The sequence below is a fragment of the Triturus cristatus genome, chromosome 11 (assembly GCF_964204655.1).
Source record: "Triturus cristatus chromosome 11, aTriCri1.1, whole genome shotgun sequence".
In the NCBI taxonomy this organism is placed as follows: Eukaryota; Metazoa; Chordata; class Amphibia; order Caudata; family Salamandridae; genus Triturus; species Triturus cristatus.
The window spans coordinates 395,074,125-395,087,524 of NC_140594.1; the positions used below are offsets into that span (position 1 = coordinate 395,074,125).

At 47.6% G+C, this 13,400-nt stretch overlaps 1 protein-coding gene across 3 annotated transcripts in view; it reads left to right on the top strand.

Moving 5' to 3' along the window:
• Positions 1-716, top strand: part of RNF181 (ring finger protein 181) — a 31,691-nt gene extending 30,975 nt beyond the window's left edge. For all 3 annotated transcript variants that reach the window (XM_085635208.1, XM_085635206.1, XM_085635207.1), the window contains exon 6: positions 68-716. In XM_085635208.1, coding sequence (XP_085491334.1) covers positions 68-127 — 60 coding nt within the window. In that variant the 3' untranslated portion in view covers positions 128-716. The remainder of the gene's footprint in view (positions 1-67) is intronic.
• Positions 717-13,400: the final 12,684 nt, after the last annotated feature.

The following is a 13,400-nucleotide window of genomic DNA, read 5'->3' on the forward strand; positions in this document are numbered from 1 at the left end:
TTGGTTGACTAGAAATAACAGACCTACTCTGCCTTTTCAGTGACTTCAGCTTCTTGATGACTTACAGGTACGGAGGCAGCAGCGCGAGCACCGTCTAGAGAACCTGCATGGTGCAATGTACACGTGACACACCTGGATACGTATTTCCTTGCATCTGAGGCCTTCTCCCCTTATGACCATCCGTTAACTCCGTGAAGACAGTGCCTACACAGCCCAACACAGGGCTTGCTCGACCATGTCCTCTCTTCTCACTGGTGATCAGATAGTATCAACATGAATTTACTCCAAAGCTCAGAGCAGGCCTTTCTCTAACTGTTCACTAGCAGCAGGAGGACTTCCACAGTGAGTTTACATTGACGATATATGAATTAAAATTATGTCTCCCTGTGTGTTGTTAGGTTTTCAGTCTTTTTTTCCACTGTGGCAGAGCCTCTGGTATTCTGTTGAACAGGACGTCGTGCCATGGCCGTAACAAGAAATCGCGAGTAACAACATCGCATTCCTAGAGCAAAGTTGTGTTTGCTGAGCACACAATTTAAACAGACCACTTCGAAACTCAGGATTTTCAATTAAATTGAGCAAAAGGTTTCTCCTTAATTCTTGAGTAAGCCACCCACACTTGTGTCACTGAGTGTGTGTTTGAAGTGAGTATATTTCCAGTGACAATGACGTTTTAAAAAGTTAATACAAAAACAATAAAGTTTTTCTTAATTAAATGTTCATTGATATTTTAAAGAGTAGCATCCTGATTCAGTGGATATTACTTGTTCCTAAACTTCCTAATTGTGTCAATGTGTTTTGAATCCTGGAACACGGTGAAGGAAAAGAAATATGTTTTATCAAACATTTTATTACTTGGTGCCTTTCAAATATGCACTTACTTTTGAATTTACCTCCGATTTGGGTTTGGCACTGCACTCACAAACCGTATCCAATGCTTATGACCTCACAATAGTTAAACCAACAAGTCCCAACACCTAAAAGCACAATGTGGTAGCAACACATACTGTCATCGCAATGTGTTAAGTAATCTCATCTGTAACATAATGTACAACATTTGTAATTGCAATTCTGACATGAGGTCATGGGCTTGGCTTTCAGTGTGGGAGTTATGGTTTATATTGCTGTTTTGTGAGATACATTTGCAGAGTTAATCATAGTTTGCGAATTTCGGCACTTCCTTGGTTTCAATTCGCAAACATAACTGTACTTAAGCTATATGTTTTTTTTCTGTGAATTTACGGTTTATAACACGTGATGTAACAATATATTCCACAGGAACCTATGAAATTTGGAGAATATTTCACAGGTCCCTGTATGATATGGTGTTCTTCATCATCATCATAATTATGACAGCCCCCAAACCACTCTCCAGAGCTTTGATATTTTCCAGGCCACTAGGATAATGCAGCAATGGAGGACCAATGTGGCAGGGTTTTCAAAATTATGAAGAAGTAAGGTAAATATGCAGCACGTTCTCTGCCAGTATTATTTTGATACATTTTAAGCTAGAAACAATTTTTCTTTGTTGAAATCTGCCAATTATGTTGCAAGTAAGGGAAAACAATTGTAATGCGACAAATACTAAAGCCACAGAATCACATAATTCCTCTTGCCCTGACCATTTTCCATTGTTTTATGTATCATCTATTCAAGAAAGGTAAACAAACCTAAATATTTTTATTTCACTCAGTGCTCATTGTTGGCTTCACTTTGAAGATATGTCTCAACGATCTCGCCAATCTACAGGCAGAATGAGTTTTTTTTAAGTACCTGGGGGATGATTTCTGTCTGCTAAATTTCCACCATGTAAACCATATAAATTAAGAAATCACTGGTGTGTTACTGCATTCAACCAAACAGTATAATCCAGTAGTTAGCTTATTATTTCCAATGAAGATTTCTCTGTTTGAAAGAGATACGCCCTTTTCCAACCAACTGTCCCAAAATAAACATAATAGGAAAAACGTATAACTGGTAACCTGTAAAAGGTTCGTGTATTGACATCTTGGTGATCTTTGAACTCGTAGTTCATGATGTCACTGTTCACCAGAATCCTTCGATGACAATATATGGTTTATGGCTATCCATTATGTATCCTCTACACGTGTGTATGTGTGAGTATGTATGTTTAAGGACGCACTCCACAGCAATCAGTTCAACAAGAACTTTATTCACAGGGAAAGCGACATTTAACAATTCTGATTTCACTCGTAACCTAACGTGTTTTCGGAGTCCCTGCTCCTTACTCAAAGGAGTTCACTGAAATTTTGTAGGCAGTCCCAAACACATCTTTTTGTTATTATTCTAATGACCGTTTCCTTCCTCAGCGCCTCACAGGTGAGTATTCTTTCAACAGCCTGCTGCTAATCATAGTGTCTGAGAATCACTTTTTTCCCCCGGTGGGCTCTGCTCAATCCCAGGCCATTTTTGTGGAATTAAAGCCCTCCAGTGGGCCTCAGAAAAGAAAGTGCATGGTTTAATTTCAAGAACTGCTTTACCATCCTGGGATTCACATATTTCAAATCCCTATGGTCCCTTCTATTTTCCAAGGGCTGTGCGATCCTCCACGGCGGGACTGCCGTGAAAACATGCTCCTGTACTTGTCCACAATTAAGGAAGCACTCCACAGCAATCAGTTCAACTTGAACTTTATTCACAGGGAAACCGGCATTAAACAATTCTGATTTCACTCGTAGCCTAATGCGTTTCAGAGTCCCTACTCCATACTCATAGGTGTTCATTGATTGCTGTGAAGTGCGTCCTTAATTGTGCACAAGTATAGTAGTGTGTATGTATGTGTGTGTGTGTGTATGTGTGTATATATATATATATATATATGTCATATGTATGTATGTGTGTGTATTCACTAAAAATCCAAAAATTACAGGGACATTCAAGTTATGTTCAGATTTTACACACACAAAACCATAGAAATTCAGCAGTCCCTTCCTTGCACAGTTTTCTCATCAATAATTTCACTGCAGATGTTGCAGTGATATCAGTGATGTTATAGAAGATGTCATGAGTAATGTAACATGTGGGGTAAATTAGCAGCGCATGGCGAGGGCGCAAGTTATAGTTACCCTAGGGCACGAGTTATAGTTACTTGAGATAACTATAACTGCTGAATTCCTATAGTAACCTTTGGGGTTTTTTTGTGTGAATTTCTAAGGTTTTGTAAATTCGATTTCTTAACTGTAATATCCCTAGAACATTTGTTTTTTTGCAGTGAATTTCTGTGGTTTTTAATGCTATTTCCTAACTATAATGTCTCTGTAGCCTTTGATTTTTTTCCCCAGTGAATTTTAACTATTTTTAATGGTGTTTCCTAACTATAACATCCCTGTAACCTGGGTGTGTGAGTGGCTGTGTGTAAGTGAGTGTGTGAGTCTGTGGTGGATGTGTCGGTGCATGTGTGAGTGGCTTTGTGGGTCTGTGAGTGGATGTATAGGTGCTTCTGTGGGTCTGAGTGGGTGTGTGAGTGGTTTTCTGTGGCTCTGCTTGGGTGTGTGAGTGACTGTATGAGTGGGTGTGTATGTGTGTGGTTTTCTGGGTCTCTGAGTAGGTGTAAGTGTCTGTATGGATGTATAAGTGGGTGCGTGAGTGGTTGGGTGGGCGTGTTAGTGGGTGTATTTAAAAAACATTTCAAATTGGGATCTGGATCCGCAGATCCTTCGCAGATTCACCTGGGGGCCGCTCTGAGAGCTGCAGCGTATCTTTGTGAATTCCCCAAAAATGTTTCAACATTTTTTTTGCCCATGAGCGGTCCCTCACAGATCCCTTCATCAGTCCCATTGGGTCAGGATAACCATATCCTGACCCCTTATATCCTATTTACACTTTATTCCCTCCTCTGTCTTAAATGCTAGGAATCTCAACAAACAACTATGCAGGGGTTCTAAGGGAGACCCCATCAAGAAAGTAAGACCTAAATTCAAATCCCACTGAGGCATGATAAATGGAGTGGGAGGAAACTTATTAGTGAGACCCTTAATGAAACTCATGACTATAGGAGATTTAAATAAAGAGGGTTGGTCTGGTAAGCAGAGTAAAGCTGACAAAGCAGACAAGTAGCCTTTGACCGTTGCTACTGCACAACCCTGCTGTGCCAGGAAAAGAGAGAAACTGAGAATATCAGACAAATGGGCTTGTAAGGGATAAATCTATCTCTGCACACCATTTTACAAACCTGGACCACCTACCAGAATAGACAGATTTGGTGGAGTGTCTTCCAGCCGATAAAATACCATGCACCATATCCGGCGGAAGAGAGACAGAGCTCAGGTTGCCCCGTTCAATCTCCAGGCATGAAGGTGCAGGCTCTGGAGGTGGTGGTGTAGAACCTCCGACTGCGAGAGGAGGCCTGCCTTGAGAGGGTGATGGAGAGAACGTTGCGATGAGAGGTAAAGGAGGTCTGTGTACCACACCCTTCTTGGCCAATCCGGAGCGATCAGTATGACTGGGGCCTGACCTTGGAGAATCTTCCTCAGAACTCCAGGAATCAAGGGTATGGGAGGAAACGCATAAATAAGCTGTGAGCCCAAGTCTAACTGAAACACGTCTCCCAACGCTTCCCGCATCGGATACTGGAGACTGCAGAACGACAAGCAGTGCGTGTTCTCGTGAGTGGCAAACCGGTCCAACCGAGGAAATCCCCACATCCTGAAAATATGATGGACCACCTCCGGATGAAGACGCCGCTCGTGATCAGCCAAGTACTGCCGACTGAGACTGTCTGCTCGCACATTCAGCACTCCGGCCAGATGATTCGTAATCACACAAATCTGATGGTCCTGAGCCCAGGACCAGAGTCGCAGAGCCCTCTCCAGAGACAATACAACCCTACTCCTCCCTGTTTGTTTATGTACCACATCGCGGTAGTGATGTCTGTCAGGACCTGAACAGGCTGACCGCGAAGGGGGGGAAAAAGGCCTTGAGAGCCAAACGTATTGCCCGCAATTCTAGATGATTGATGTGAAACAATCTTTCCTCTAGAGACCAAAGGCCTTTGACCTCCAGATCCCCCAGATGAGCTCCCCACCCTAGATTGGAGGCATCTGTTATCACTGTGCCCCCCGGAGACGGCTTCCCTTGAGACAGGTTGTCCGAAACACTACACCATAACAGCTACGCTGCAGTGTCTCTGGAGATGCTGACCACCTCCTTAAGATCTCCGTTGTGCTGAAACCACTGCCTGCAGAGGCATCACTGGAGTGCCCTCATGTGCCAGCCTGCGTGGTTGACCAACAGTATACAGGAAGCGAACAGACCAAGCAGGCGCAAGACCTTCAGGACTGGAACAACCGCTCCATTATGAAAAATTGGAATCATAGGCGCCTAGAGGTCTAGGATCCTCTGTGGAGGCGGTAAGGCACGATTCACAGTAGTGCCCAGTGCAGCCCCTATGAACAGGATGCGCTAAGAGGGCACCAGGTGAGATGTGGGTACGTTTATCGAAAAACCCAAGTCGAACAACAAATGTGTTGTTACTTGCAGATAATGCAGCACCATCTCTGGCGACTTTGCTTTGAGCAGCCAGTCATCCAGATAGGGAAAAACAGGAATCCCCGATCCCCTGAGATGCGCTGCTACCTCCGCCATTACCTTCGTGAAGACCAGTGAAGCGGATGTAAGACCGAATGGAAGGACCGCAAACTGGTAGTGCTGAGATCCCAACATAAAACTGAGATACTTCCCATGTGACTTCAGGATGGGAATGTGAAAATACGCATCCTGCAAATCGATCAACACCTTCCAGTCTTCCTGCTGCCCTGCTGCAACACCAGGAGAACCTTAGCCAGATCATGAGGTCTAGGATCAGCCTCAATCGCCCGTCCTTTTTGGGGATCAGGAAGGATCGAGAGTGGCATCCCTGACCCCATTCCTGCTCCGGAGCAACCTCTGTCAGACCTTTCTGTAGCAAAGACAGAACCTCCTGTTGCAGAAATATCAGGTGGTCCTCTGAGCACCAAGCCTGGCGAGGAGGGGGAAACTCCCAGAAGGGAAGGGCAAGCCCATTTTCTGCGAGATCCAAGACCCAGAAATTTGATGTAACAGATCTCCAATTTCAAAGAAAATGGGACACCCGACCTCCCACGGGACCATCATGCTCTAGGTTGGAGGATCTAGAGCTGCTTCCCTGTGGTATCAGTTGGGGGAACAGGAGAGGAGGAAGAGGAGACTTGCTGCTGAGCTGTGCCTCTCAGGTGACCTCTACCTTTTCCTCTGTACAACCTATACAGAGGGTACGCCTGTTGCTGCTGGTGCCTTGCCCGAAAGGAAAGAGTCTTGCCAAACCTTCGAAATCTGCGGTACCCAAAACCTCTGGGCTGGGACGGTAGACCCAACGATCACGCTGTGGCTCTATCTTTAAAGCGATGTAGCGCGGAGTCCGCTTTGGTACCACAGAGACGAGAGCCATCAAAGGCAAGTCCAATGCAGTGCTCTGTATGTCAGATGAGAATCCAGACACCCTTAGCCAGGCGCACCTCCTGGTAGCCACTGAGGAACCCATAACTCTAGCAACAAAGTCCACTGTATCAAGACCTGACTGTATGACTTGACGGACACGCTGTGCCAGCTAAAACCTCCGCAAAATGGCCCTGAACGTCCTCCAGAAGTTTGGGGATCACCTCCTTTGCAGAATCCATCGGAGCGTGGATATAGCGACCCAGCAGACACGTCGTATTGTGGATTTTAGAGCCATACTGGCTGAATAAAACACCTTTTTAGCCGATTGATCCATCCTCTTAGATTCTGTCTCCAGACGTGGGTGGAAATGAGCCTATAGACTACTTATTAGCGCATGATGCTTGGACTACCTAGCACTCAGGAGATGGATGTGTGGAATGAAAAGCTGGATCTCTAGGTGCTACCTTACATCTCCTTGCAACCGATCTGGACACAGCAGGGGCAGTCATTGGCTTCTACCATACCTCTAAAAGGGTCTCAGTCAAAGCCTCATTAAAGGGAAGCATAGGTTCTATTCCAGAAGAAGGAGAATGAAGAACTTCTGTTAAAGTATTGGACTTAAGCTCTACAGTAGTTAACGGCAAGTCCAGTAGATCAGCTGCCTTTCTTATATAGAATGGTAAGAGGAGACCTTCTGTGATAGAAGGCTTTTCGGTGAAGCGAGCTTCCACTCTGGAGAAGTGTCAAAACCACTAGCCTCCTGCAGTCACTCAAATTCCTGCATAGGGTCAATATTTTCTTCCTCTGTAGCCTCTTCCTGCTGTTCCTGATATTCTTCCTCCTCTAGCAGCCTCTGTGCCTCCCTTCTGGATCTCATCCTGGGTACCGGAGTCAGCGCCAGATGCGGCGCCTGTGACTTCGGGACCGGCGTCGATGGAGGCTCCACAGGTTTAGCTGAAGGCGCCCGGTGCGGCCGACTCTGCGCCTGACCAGAGCCAGACGGCGCCGGAGAGGACTCCAACTGCACTCTTGTGTCAAGAACCTCGGCGTCTGGAGTGGCCAACTCCCCGAGGTCATCGGCATAAAAGGCATGAATAGTGCCTGTGCAAAATGAGGTAGCAAACCTCCAAGATTGTATGAAAGCGGTCCCATGGAGCCAACAGGCACACCAGCAGGGTTAGTCGTCATGGCAAACATGCCGAACATTGCATTCAAGAATTGCAAAGGATCTGTACCTGGAGCCGGAAAGGGTGGTTAGGGATCCGGTACCACTGGTTCAGAGGCCGCTCGAGGGGGCTGTCTGACTAGCTCTGGTTGCAGCACCGGAGACACTGGAGCCAGGGATAGAGAGGCCGGAGGCAAAGGCATTGCTTCTCTGGGCGCCGGAGAGACTCTCAGAGCCGGAGAGTGTGCCAGAGTCACCTGAGGTGAAGGAGAAGGTGAGACTTCATCCTTGCACTGACGTCAGAGTACTGGGGACACCGACGTCGGTAATTTATCCTCAGACGAACGACGTCTGGATCTATGAATTCGCTTCTTGTGCTTCCTCGACGACTTCGAGGTATGCGGAGTTGGCGACTTGGACTTGGATATCGTCCTTCTCAGACCCCTTTTCTGTTTCTTCGCCCTGGCCATAAACAGCTTGGCCTCCATCTCTTTCAGGGCCTACAGATACATGTGCCTGCATGACAAACACCCCTCGACATCGTGGTACGGCGAGAGGCACCAAAGACAATCCTCATGGGGGTCAGTGATAGACATATGACCCCCACATTCCCTGCAAGGCTTAAAACCGGACTTCTGGGCAGCCATGTCACTGCTACAATTTCAGGAAAAATCCTGCAACAATGAACCTCTGGGGGAAAAAAGTTACATGTCGATGGTGCGGAAAAAAGGGAACTGATGTAAGCACGCCAATGAGGTCTTCCTATGGTTTGATGATGTCATGCGGAGTCGCATGTGCGGCCGTTCCATTGTGACGTCCTCGTTGACATGGGAGAGCTATGGAGAAAAGTTTCCATGGAATGCTACGCATGGGGGTAATTCAAAAGCTGAGGAATCCACAGGCAGATGTATCCATCAGAAATGGAAAGTTTTTCCTTGGCTTCTGTCTGTCTCTAGGAAAACACTAGTCCAGGCCTTGATTACGAGTCAAAACCAAAGTGTATGATGGACGGGGTGTTGAACATTGCAAGCACTCACCCCCAGTCAACTGATCTGGGTTTAATCCATCATCATTCTTTAGCTAACTCCACCACCCCAGTTCAGACATGGCCATATGCAAATCAGTCTGACCCTGTGCCTCATGGGAACAGTCCAGTCCGAACTGCCAAGCCATGTCTTCCCTGGACTGGAAACCAGCATCCTGGGACCGGTTTCTGGCTAATCAGCCGTCATCAGCCAGGCTAGCTTGAATCCAGTGACAAAGTGAGCAAGGGGCCCACGTCTGGGCATACCCTGCCAACTTAGGGCGAACAAAGGAAAACCAAAGGGGATGATTACGAGTCGCCTGGTCTACAGAATCGTGCTGCTGGTTGTGTCGAATGACACGCTGATGTCTGAGCTACAGGTTGTGCAGAGCACAGCCACCCGATTTGATCTGCAATCTTCCCTCAGGCGCTCCTTCTGCACCCATTTTGAGTGTCTTGCATTGGCTACCAGTCAGGAAGCATGCTGTCTTCAAGTCATGCTGTCTCACTCACAAGGCGCTAACCAACAAAACCCAAGTTTATCTGCATAGTAGGCTCTGCCATTACTGCCCGAGACTGCTACGATCTACAAACAAAGCTCTGCTATGGATTGTTTAAGTCTGCCCCTCAGTATTTGGTGGCAGATTCTTCTCATACGTTGCCCTATTCCATTGGATTAAACTTCCTCTTCAAATTCGCCTGTGCACAGAGCAGAGCAGGTTTAAAGGCATCTGAAGACGTGATTGCTCTAATGTATTCTGATGGCCCTGAGTTAGTGAAGCACCAAGATACCCCTCCGGGTGTGAGTCGTTGCGCTATAACAACTGGTAATTACATACCATAACAATTATTTGGACATCCCAGTACTACAGGTGGATGTCAGTAATGCCTAGCCCACCCCCGTATACCGGCTGGCAGCATTTATCCCAGGCAATGCAGGGGGGCTGCACAGCCCATAGAAAGGATTGTATTTAGGATGTTAGGTCCAGGTGTAGGGAATTCTCACTGGGAAGTACCATCATTTTAAATAGGTCCACTGCCTAGTAAGTTTTCAATGTTTTCTCCCAATTTCGAATGTCACCCATCATGGCTACTGGGGGTGGGGGAAGGCTCATCTACATATTGGGTTTGGATCCCGCGAGATGTCTAACCCCAGGTATTTAAAGCTCAGCCATTTAAGCGGTATATTTATTTGCCAGATTGAGACTTCGGGGTTGCCCTGGAGTGGCAGAAGCAGGGACTTACTCAAGTTTACCCGCATCCCCGGTGATCGCGTGAAAACCATGAATATTTCCAGGCATCTGGGCCCTGAGAGATGTGGGGTTGTCAGGAAGAGCAGCATATTGTCTGCATAGAGTGTAATCTTTTCTTCTAGCCTCTGTCCCAACTCCATCCAGGTATTTGAGCATCGCATCTAATAAGGCTTGTCAGGGGCTCTATGTCCAGGGTGAAAAGAACTGGGGACAGTGGGTATCTCTGCCTAATGCCCCTACATATTGGGAAGGGATCCGAAATGACGTTGTTCGTCCTGACTCAGGCTGAAGGAGCAGAGTTCAGCACTCTAACGTAGCTTTGGAATCTGGGCTCAAATCCCCTCTACTTGGGAACTGCAGTCAAATAGGACCAGTCGATGGAATCAAATCCTTTCTCAAAGTCCACTGATAGGAGGGCACTTGGATATTGTAGGGAGTGCAGATGGGCCATTGCCACCTGCACTTGTCGGATGCCTTGTGATGCTACGGCCGGGTATGAAGCCACATTGATCGGGTGGAACAGAAGGTTGATGACCTTGTGGAGTCTGTTTCCTAGGATGTTAGTGAATATTTTGATCTTGCTGTTGATCAGGGAGATAGGTCTGTATGAGGAGCAGCACTCTTTCGGCCGACCTTCTGTGAGGAGGACTACAACCGTGGTCATATCAAGCTCAGCTGGGAAGGAGCCTTTAGATATAGCCTCAAGGTAGAGGACAAGGAGAAGGGGGTAGAGGATGTCCTGATAATTAGTCGTACTATTTTTAAATAGAAAGCAGTCTGGGCCAGTGGCCTTGATGAATTTCATAAACGTCAAGGCTTCATTAATCTCTACTGAGAAAGGTTCCTCCAGTTTCGTCCGCCTTTGTTGAGGAAGCCGTGCAAGAGGGTATGTCCTTTAGAATCGGGTTCTCCCGTTCTTGGCATATAGTGTGTGGTTGTAGTCCACAAACACAGTCTCAATGTCCACGGCAGTGGTCTTACTAGTTCCCCGGTCATCTATGATATCGGGTATCAGCCTAGATGTCAGATCTTTGGTGGCTAACCAATGGAGGAGTTTCTCAGTTTTGTTCATGTGCTCATAGACTCATCCCGTTGATGCCACCCAGCAGCAGCGGGCCTCGTCTAGAGAAATCTGTTGCAGTGAGTTTCGTGCCAGATGGTGTGTCAGGGCTTCTGACGTCTCTGTGGTTTTGGCCTTCTAGTTCCAGAATTTGAGTCTCGAGGAAGTCATAGGCAGCTGCTTCTCGCATTCGCGATTGTACATTTTCACCAGCCCCCAGGCGATAGCTTTACCTGCCTCTCAGAATGTGCCAGATTAGGTTACAGGGCCTTTGTTTATGTCTACATATCCCTGGAGTTCAGTTGTTATGGGTCTGCGCACTGGTCATCTGTCAGATACCATTCATTTAGGCGCCATATGGGTCGCTGCATCTCGTCAGGGGCCTCCAACTAGGCTATTATGTGTGTGATCAGAAATGCCCCAAGGGAGGATCATCGGGTCTGTTATGGAGTATAAGGAGATTAATGCGTGGGAGTGTCTTGTGTGCAGCAGAGGGGTGTGTTTGTATAGGTTCTGGGAGGGGCCACACTCGGCTGACATCGCACAGGCCCTGTGAGTTCATCCTGTTGATCAGTTGTTTAGCTTTTGTCAGATGGCTATGGGGCCCATCGCGTCCAGTACAGAGTTGGGAACCATGTTGAAGTCCCCCTCCCCCCGTACAATGGTGCCCTCCTAGAGGTCCAATAGTGCTTTCTTGATATTGACCAAGAATTGTAGGGACAGTTGAGGTGTATCGTATGAATACAGAAAATTTAAGTGTTTCTCCCCATGTAGGCCCTCCACTCCCACGTACCAGGCCAAGTTCTGTGTTGCCATGCTCTTGTAAAATACACTTTTTGACGGTTGTCTTAGGGACGCCCATGTGTGAATCTGGAATTAATTAAGTGAACATCTAGAACAGAAAAACGACTGTTTCCCCGCCCCACACTTGTACTCCTAAAGCATTAGTCGCCCCATAAATTCCAAGAAAACAATATGTAACACAACTGCGTGTGTGGCTATAGCTATGTGACCTTCTCCTCCATAGAATTATCTATTGAACTGAAACTGTCCCTCAAGCGGATCTGCGACCAATGGGTCTTGAGCCTGTGTAAGGTGTGTCAGGTAAGGCAGTAGTTAGGATCAGATTGCCATCGTCCGGGAGTGCCCCCCACCAGGGGAGCAGCTGGCATCCCGGTGGGCGGGTATCCCTTTCTTGACGATTCACAGCTCCACTGGGATTCCTCCATGCTGAGGTAGAGGATCACCTTGCGGAGGATCACATTCCAGGCCTGATAATTAAGGATGCGTGCTATTATTGGGCAAGATAGAGCCTCCGGGGGCGGGCAGGTGTGCAGGGCCAGGAAACGGTATGCACGCTCCACCACAAACCAGGAACATCTCAAGCTGATTCTCTGCTGCACCCTCTGGGAAACTCACAAATCCAAGATTATTGCACCACAATCTGTTTCCTGCATCCAGTGCTTGTTGTTCCAGGGCCACTGTTGTGGAGCACAGATTGGACATTTGCTTTTTAAGTTTGGTCATGTCGTCCTCCAGTGTGGACACAGCCTTCTGCCTCACAGACCCTGTGGACCTCATTGCTGAGGTCCTGGCGAAGCAGGGAGACGTTCACTGTGACTTCTCCTTGTGAGATGCCTGGATAGCCTTTAGGATGGTTTTTAGGTCCGTGGGCAGGATGCAGTTGAGGGGTGTTACCTGTGAAGCCTGCAGCTTCCGGTGCCTGCACCATGAATTTGTCCATCTTAGTCTGTGAGTGTCCCTGTGAGCTTTTGTCTGTGCCCATTTTGCCAGGGGACTGTGGTCTGCTGAGTCCCAGAGAGGGCCAGCACCGCAGTTATCTGGATTGTGGAACTTCCCTTTGTGTGGTGGGGGGCTACAGAGCCAGCCTGGTCTCAGGCTCTTCCCTTGGTGTTGTATGTGGGGTCCTTTGGCATGTGGCAAAGCAATCCTCTTCCATAGATGATTGTATCTAAGGTGAGTGGGGTGACGATTGTTGTGCCTGTTGTCGGGATGCTGTGACTGGAAACTCGACAACCCTGCCCACTTGCCTAGTCCTGCAGGGAGCAGGGAAGCCTGAGCACCCATGGGGGGGGGTGGGGAGGATGCATGTATCTTCAAGCCCTCCCTCTGGATTTGGTCGGGCAAATGCTCACTCCCTCTTTGCCACGGCCCTCCATCCCTGCCCTTGCAGGTCATCCTGGTGCAGTATTTTTTCATCCTGGTTTCACTGCCTGGTGCCTCCTTCCGTGTGGGGGAGCAGGAGGCATGCACCATCCCTGGTTGATCAGGCTCCTGGATTCCACAGGAAGGCATCCAGAAATTGGCCCCCGGGGACAGTTAGTCCAGTACACAGTGGCTGGTTTGGTCTATGCCCTTATGAAGATTTTGCAGGCCATGGGAAAAGGAACAGTCGACTCACCAAACACTCTGGACCACCGTGTCCCCTGTGAGTCTTATCCTGCTCCCAGGAGAGTAGATGAG